Raw genomic sequence first — 8,651 nt, 5'->3', positions numbered from 1 at the left:
TTATTTGTCACTGAAGCATTTTCTGCAGATGTTCCTACTTCAGAGATGTTCAGTCAGTTAGGTGTAAAGATGCGCTGAATAGGTCACCGTCACTTAGGGTCAGGGAAATGCTACCCCCAGACACATAATTAACATGGCTGACTGATTATTGCCCAATGAAAAATCTAACTATCCGTCCATTTAAATATTTATTTTCAGGCTCTGGAGTTGACTAGTATTTTCCTTATTATAAATAAATAAATAAATAAATAAATAAATAAATGAAAAACGCTTTGCATTTACTCTTCCTAGAAAGGAAAAATGTTGGCCGACGTACTATCCTGTGGGGATTAATCACAGTGCTATTCACATTACAACACGCAAAGTAACGTGTGTAATCCAGTCTGACATGAAAAATTGCTAATAACATCCCAAAAGGAAACAGCTATGAACTGCTCTAATGCCTGCAGAGTAGGGGAGATCTTTGGGAACTCAATATTACGAGGAGGTCTCTTCAAAGCCCCTGTGGGGCTTCATTCACTATTATGTTTGTGGGCTGCTCTCTGTGGCCTGTTGTACTGGGTTCAAAGGGGCCCAGCCCTGCAGATGTGACTCAGATAGAATGAAGTCGGACCTTAAAAGATAATTCCTAGCCTATGAAAAAAGCCTGTGTGTCTTTACATGGGTGGGAGGCCTGGAAGCTCATGGGTTTCACACTGCTGGCTCCATTGCAGAGCAGCATCCCCTACTTGGAAAACTTTCATATGCACAGGTAGAAATTGAATGGCAAATATTCAGCTTAAAACCCAAGTTGTCACTTCCGTGCTTGAAGTTGACATGAGTGCAATGATGCAGGGAGAGGTAGAACATTTTGCATTTAGACTTCATGCTTCTCATGGAGGTTCTTGTAATTGCCTCCCTCCCATCCCCAGCGACTTGGAATGGAAGCATCTCATGTTGGTGCTCTGGAGAGGACACCAAAATTGAAAGGTGTGAACTCTTTCCCAAGCACGAAAGCAAAAATCTTTTACCCTTGTGAGCTAACATCACTGTGTACACCAAAAAGCTGGTTATCTACTATATTTCTTGCTTTCTAGTATCGTGTAGTCAATTCCTTCCCTGTGGTTAATGCCCAGCAATACTAAGGGTGATGAACAGCACATAAGCTGTTGTTTGAACTGCCTGAACCAAAAAATGTATCATTTTTTATAGTAAGGCAAGAATAAGACAAGCATGGTATGGTTTGTAGATGTATTACCCAAACAGCAGAGTGGTTATGTGAATTTTTAAGTTATTTCTTTGATCTGGAATAAGTGAAACATAATAGTTATTTTCTTCCCTGATAATTATTGCTGGAATAGAACATCTATAAAAATGTTTCTTTCTGTGCAGTTTATTAAATGAAAAGTTTCCAAGGAAGACAGCCTGTCTTTGGGAGAAGAGAAAAATGTGTAGGGGCTGGATGGTAAACAGAGGGCTTCTGCAGGCTGTGGGGCTTCTGGAAGCTGTTTGTCAGCTAGTGTCAGAGGGAGCTGATCTGGTGCTTATCCAATAGCAAAACATGGCTAGCAAACTGCTCGTGTTTTGCCACTGGTGATAGGTGAGGGAGGTTCCAGAGCTCTATCTTGTGTCAGGTTAAACATGCACATTTCCAGACAAGTTTTCTGAAGGTGGCTTCTAAAGGGAGAAGAATAAAAGCCTGAAGTAGAGGATGCTGGCCCAAATCTGGCAATGTGACATGCATTCAGTAAATGAGTGAGATATTACCTGGGTGTCTGTTTGCCACAGGAATGGTTGAAGTGGCCCCTACTGCAAGTCAGAGAACTCCTCTTGCTGGAGTGGGCAAAGAATAGCAAAGAGGGAATACTTGCTATTATAAGAACAGTGGCTATTGGCTGGCTGTGTATTAGCAGTTCTAGAGGTGCAAAGCCATATTTCTGTAATAAAAATGGAAAATATTACCTTTATGGAGATGACCATAAAATGACCTCCTCTGCCAGGGGAGGTTCAGGCTCGACATAAGGAAAAAATTCTTCACTGAAAGGGTCATTAGGCAATGGAGCGGTCTGCCTAGGGAGGTGGTTGACTCGCCTTCCCTGGAGGTGTTTAAGGTGCAAGTGGATGAGGTGCTGAGGGGCATGGTTTAGAGATTGGTGGGAATGGTTGGACTTGATGATCCGGTGGGTCTCTTCCAACCTGGTGATTCTATGATACTATGACCTCAATCTTTCAACTGACTCATGGTTCAACATAATGATTGCTTTTGAATCTTTAAAAGCAGAGGGTAAGAAGGTGGTGCTGGTGTCTGAGGCAACTATTTAGGAGGGATTACCAAAATTTGGAGGTAACTGTGTTTTGGGGGCTTATGAGAGTGTCCATTTGGCTCACTTGTGAAACAACAGTGACACTTAGAAAACTCAAATAAGTTTAACATATCCTAGCTCAGCCACCACTTGGAGCACAACACATCCATTGAAGAGGATGGGTTTTTAGTTGTAGGCTTCTGAAAGAGAAGGGAAGACTCTCAAGAAAGCCATCTTACGGGGGTCTTGTGCACTGCAGCCACAGAAGCAAACCATTAGCTGAAGGCTTGCTTGCTTGTTTTAAAACTACAAACAACATTCAGAGAGATGCTATTTCTTTGATAGCTTTAATCTCTGGTTGTGACCCAAGTTAAGTGCAGAGGTAGCAAGGGCTTCCTATGCATGGATAACTTTTGTACTACTTCCCACACGGAGAGGGAAACATAGCCATAAATGCAAGGGTAAAATATCAAGCACATTTCTTTCCTTAAAGACAATTGTGTTTGTTTCCCCTCCTGCTAATTATATCCTTTAAATCCCTCACTCTCCAAACTCATACAGTAACATTTTGTTACCTACATACTGTCAGCAGACTTTACAAAGATCTCTAACACATGTTATAAAAGTTATTGCTATAGTACTATATATAACAGCTTTGCATAAGAGAATAGAAGGCTGCTACATTTAGAAAATGCAGGTGCTATGTAAGCCCCTTTCTGAAAGAAAGAACTTAGCTCAGTTTCCTTTGAAGAACCAGAGACTTGAAATTGAAAACTGTATTAATGCCATTGTCTCCTTGTATCAGCAGGTTCCAGAGAGATTCCTGGAAGTGGCTCAGATCACGTTACGGGAGTTTTTCAATGCCATTATCGCAGGCAAAGATGTTGATCCTTCCTGGAAGAAGGCCATATACAAGGTCATCTGTAAACTGGACAGTGAGGTCCCCGAGATTTTCAAATCCCCGAACTGCCTACAAGAGCTTCTTCATGAGTAGAGAGTTCAGCAGCTATTTATGAATGTATGAAAGTAGCAGTCCCCTTCTGATGCCCAAGTCATGTGTGTCTCTTTTAATTTCATATATATGTGTATCACATACATATATATGTATATGAAATTAGATGGTGATCCCTCCTGGATTTAAGTTTTCGTTCCAAGGGGATCATTATTTTACTTCAGCCTTTGGTTTACTTTTGCCCGAGACCCTTAACATTTGGAGAATCAACGGGGTTAATTTTCAGGGAGAAGAGTTTGGAAGTGTGTAAAAGCTTGTCTTAGCAAGTTAGGGCATTATGTTTAAAAATGCTTTGTCAGATTTATTGCTTGCTGCAAAGTGGCATTTTGTCTTGGTGAGACTAGTGTCATGGCACAATACTACAGACAATGAAGTTTATATTATGTTTATACTGCTAAAGGTCTGAGCTCTGTGGAGTCACTTCATAGCTTCGAGCTTTTTTTTTTTTAATTTTGTATACTTTTTCACCAATAACTAGATTTTGTTTCATATTTCAAAAAACTACAACACCGATTTTAGGTACTCACTCCAAGAAGTGGTACCCAAAAAAGCAAATCCTATTTTTATGCTTTCCTTACAGAAATGATAAATACCCTGCACCAGTAATAAATATGCCAGGTTGTTGTTTCTCTAAATTACAGCAAGGGATTTTTGCACAAATCAAATGCCATTCTTGCAGGGTGAGGCCAGTAATTCATGCACAATATTGTACCAACCACACTAATTTTGGAATATGGTCAGCTTATTAGAGTGGAAGCATTTCACTCTCCATAGAGTAAAAATGAAACCTTCAGTATCCTGTATTGCCATGTCTTGGTCTTACTTTCAGTGGCATTAGTCCTTAAATTTATTCTTTTCTTAATCCATTTTGCCCCCAAAAATCGTCCTTCCAGTATACAAATTTTTCTGTCTGTATTCAACATCTGTCCTGAAGAACACTTTTTGAATTATCTTAGATATAGTAGAAGAAAGTGTCTTCACCATTCAGTGCTGAGGAAAATAAAAAGAAAAAAAAGACTTGTTTGTAGCTGTGAAATATAATCAGTCTTTCTGTAATCAGAAGAATAAAAATTACATTTTCATAAAAATCTAATCAAGCAGATACAAAAATTGCAGAGTCCTCCTGGCTATGCAGGCTTCAGATAGCCAAATTGGATTCTTAAAACTACAGTAAGTGCAGCTTAAAAAAAAAAATATTTGAGCAGTGCACTGCACTTGTCTTCTGAAGCTGGGGCTAGTTTTGACCAAAATCTGAGCTACAGTGTGAAGTCCATGATGGATCTGGGTTCACCTGAATGCTATGCCACAATATGTCAGCAGACGGAAAGAAAGCTAGCTGCTGGTTCTTGTGTTTTCTTCAATGGCTCTCCTTTTCTCATGTTTTCAGAAAGGTATCATCTCCAAAAGTTTGGGGGAAGGTTGAATATGCTACGGCACTCTATATTTGTCATTTTCTCTGTCATCTTTTGTACGGATGCAGTAAGAATTTATTGTTATCGTCAATAGTGTTTTCCCCTAAATAATTCAGTCTCAATCTAGAGGAAGTTCCTAATTAGCTATGAATTATATTTAGACCGTAAAGAATATGGGTATCTTATATCTTTATTTTAAAATTACATTTTGACTTTGGAGAGTGAAAGTTTACCCATGTGACTAAAGAGCTGGCCTGATCATTGCAATGTCACTTCATTTACAAATACTGCTGATAGACAGAAATGTATGAAAGCAATTATTGTTAGCAGAAAGCCTTAAAAACCTGCTGACTTCAAATTAAACAGCACAATCCTACGATTCCCTGTCATTCTTTTCAAGCTCTGGCAGTATCTGCGGAGTATAGGCAATGCATACAATAGCATGGGATGAAGTGCCAACATTTTCACTATGCGTTAAAAGCAAAACAAATCTTCTTGATCTTAGACTCCCTGAGAGTACCTAATACTGTAGATTTCCTTACAGTAGACAGGACGTGTCTTTTTCTTTCTTTTCTTTTGTTTTCTTTTTTTTTTTTCCTCCTTCCCTTCCCTCCCCCCCTTTTTGTGTGTGGGTGCATGATTTGGTAAACATTACACTTCATAAAAATGTAACTCCAATGAATTCTGAGTAAGGATGAAAATTGTGTTCATGCACTTTTTTGATTTATGGGAAGAAGTGGCATAAAATGCTCAAGTTTTAATACAGTAAGCTCATCATTGGCATACCATCAGATACAAAATATAACACTGCATTGTCACCTTGGACATAAGAAAGCAAAGCCATATTTTAGTCATACTATGGGACATACTACTAGCTACCATCTCAATCTGTGATTTTACTGTTGCTTTTATTATGTTGTTGTTTATTATGATTATTATACTATTCATATTATTATTATTATTGTTATTATTATTATTTGGCTGAAATGTGATTCACATAATCTAAATAAGTGAAAATGTGTACTCAACACTTGATGTCGCATTTATTTATTTATTTATAAGTAGCATAATCTCAATAGTAAATGAGGCATAGGAATTAAGAGTAGAAATCTTAAAAGCTAAATAAAAAACTCCTTGGTGTGAAAAAGGAATAAATGATAATTTGATCATTTCAGTTATGTGATTTTTCTGCATTTTATAGCCATATTGCCTTTGTGCCTCCCAATACACCTAAAATTATAAATACATGGCATAGTTCCTACTAAATTGTAAGTAGAAAGCAGTTTCTTTCAAATGATCTCAGTATTATTTCACTAAAAAAGGCTAAAAGGCAGGAGGCTACTTTTATTGTAATGAAAAGTTTACGTAGGGAAAGAATTTCAAAATCCATGTAGAAACCCCATGTTGTCATTCATTTACTGCTAATTCAGATTTATTTCTGCATATAAACTTGAGGTTATAGTCTGTGCCTAGACCTTAAATGCACCAGCGGAAGGATTGAAAAAAATCCTTCAAAATACCAGTTTTTCCCCCACAAGTACAATTGTTCTTGTGCCTTCTGTGGCTTACAATTTTCATCTTCTGAACTTTATTTTTCAATTACTACAGCTGCAATAAACACCGATTTTTTTTTTTTCTTTTCCCGGCTGTTTGACATAATGTTGATAGCTATGCATATTTTATGTCTTTTTAAAAATTAAAAAAAAAAAACAACAAAGCAGGAGAATACGTTTTTGAAGCAAAGAATTTTTAGAACAGTTTGATAACGCAAATTATTTTTTCTCAATTGTTTGAGCAGCATTCAAGTTTTGAAAATTCTTGTAGAAGCCAATTTTTTGTAACTGTGGTGCAAATCTTGTGTTTTCTTAGCCTGATGAAAAGTAGTATAGAAGCAATATTTCATACGTGACGTATGTGCATATACATATGTAGTCACACACAAACAAAATGTATGTGTGTATGTATGTATATATATATACAGAAACACACACACACAAAACAAGCGTATGAAGTGAAAAGCTTACCTTTTTCCTATCTAGATTAAGAACCTATTTTAGACATTTGTTATGTTTTGTGAAAAGAATGTTCTATTTGAAACTACAAAACATTTAATTCTTACTGTATCTCTGGTTGTTTAATGGGAACGTTTCACATTTAATGGTAAACACGTGGAAGATGTTAGAATGTAGTAATTATTTAAGAAAGTGTTCACCCATGTATTCCTGAGGTTTGCTTTGTGCCTCTGAGTATTATTTAATTAAAGTGTTTTAAGTTTGCAGAATCTTTGTTACTGTACCAGGTATGTGGGTGAACATTGAAAATCGAGGGGAACTTTTATAAAGCAATGTAAATATTCAACCTTATGGCTGTTCTTGCATAAAGACATAAGATTTTAATAACTACATTCTGAAAACATCTGTTGAATTTATAAGAAACACTACAGTAACTGTATAGATAGTTGAAAGCATTCTTGAAAATCCAGCTCTCTACTTTTAAACGTTAAGTCTCTTTCATCAGATGTCAAGGGAATGGGTAATACAATTTCTGTAAAATTGCAGATTTTTTTCTATGTATATGAAGTCAGTTAATAGAAGACTGTTTTTTTTTCCACAGGTTAATATTAATTAAGAAATAAAGGTGAAGATTTTGTGGCTTTAAAGATAGGATTTTCACCAGCAGCATTGAAAGATTATACATATATATATATATACAGAAAGATATATATATATATTAAAAAATGGAAAGTGGTTTACAAAACCCCCAAAATGAGCACTGTAAATGAGAAGTGAAAGCAAAAACTATATTTGCCATGTGTATTATATAGCAATCATTGGTGTTAATAGTGCAAATGTTTCCTTCTGGTACAAACTATGTGTTTGAAAATTCTGATACGCATTGTTTTCAAAAAGCTCCCCTTAAGGAATGTAACTGGTTTATATGAGTAAGCAGTTACTGTATTGCACTTAAATGTTCTGTTGAAGGAAATGCAATTTTGTTTTCTGTAGAACTGTTGGTTGTAAACCATCTATAAACTGAAGCTAAAAATGCTTACATTTAGAGCTGGGATGAAAACTGGTATTTAACCTTTGTATCTTCTTAGGAATATCCTTTTTAGTGTATGAAAGGCGGTGGCACTATGACTTTATTTAGTCTTTTCATCTGAGCCACAGTCACCTCTCTCCTGAAGCAGCCACCTTCTGAATGCACAAATATACTGGGATATGTAGAAACAAATCTAGAAGAAACAGCGAGCTTACATTTTTCTCTAAAATCCATCCTTTCTGCATTAATTATACCACTCGAGTGAGATATTAGACAAACTCAATAACCATCTCATTACCATATAACATGTAAGAGTCAGAAACTAAAAAAGAAGGAAAAAAAAAGCCTCTTTAGGTTGGATTTAATGCTACCCAGAAGAGTCAAAGGTTAAGGTTTAAACTGATATTGTCCCAGCCATTACTCATATGTATATAGTTACAAAAGTGACAAAACACTGCCTTTATATTATTTAGCAATATGTTGTAAATAGCATTATTAAGCTCTTTTTTTTTTTTGTAATAAAGACCCTTTAATTTGAAGATAGTACAATAACTGAACTGATAAAGTCAATTTTTGATTTTTTTTTTTAAATTTTATTTTTTAGCTAGAGGCAATTTCAACTGTGGATTTTTTGTTGTTGTCTATTGTTCTGAAGACTTTGCATAATTTATTGGTTTAATTTATCCTAATTTATTTGATGAAGGTGTACAATTTTGTATTACCAAGGATGTACTGTAATATTAATTGATGACAAGATAAAACAATAAGACTCCCCTGTCCGTTTGGGAAAAAAGGTGCAGTAGACAATTGATTGAAAAAAGTTACAATTCTAGCTTGGCAGCTACTAAATTTAAGATAAACACAGGAAAAATGTTGGGAGGGGGGGTGGATTTTATTTTGTGT

The 8,651-nt window shown here is 36.0% G+C and overlaps 1 protein-coding gene across 3 annotated transcripts in view; it reads left to right on the top strand.

Moving 5' to 3' along the window:
• The window catches only part of PROX1 (prospero homeobox 1), a 47,780-nt gene extending 41,361 nt beyond the window's left edge, over positions 1-6,419 (top strand). For 2 of the 3 annotated variants that reach the window (XM_069852813.1, XM_069852814.1), the window contains exon 5: positions 3,088-6,419. In XM_069852813.1, coding sequence (XP_069708914.1) covers positions 3,088-3,276 — 189 coding nt within the window. In that variant the 3' untranslated portion in view covers positions 3,277-6,419. The remainder of the gene's footprint in view (positions 1-3,087) is intronic. The other variant, XM_069852815.1, reaches the window with a different exon arrangement.
• Positions 6,420-8,651: the final 2,232 nt, after the last annotated feature.

The sequence above is a fragment of the Phaenicophaeus curvirostris genome, chromosome 2, assembly GCF_032191515.1.
Source record: "Phaenicophaeus curvirostris isolate KB17595 chromosome 2, BPBGC_Pcur_1.0, whole genome shotgun sequence".
Lineage (NCBI taxonomy): Eukaryota > Metazoa > Chordata > Aves > Cuculiformes > Cuculidae > Phaenicophaeus > Phaenicophaeus curvirostris.
Note: the sequence above shows the minus strand (reverse complement) of the source record. Positions and strands in the feature narration are given on the sequence as shown.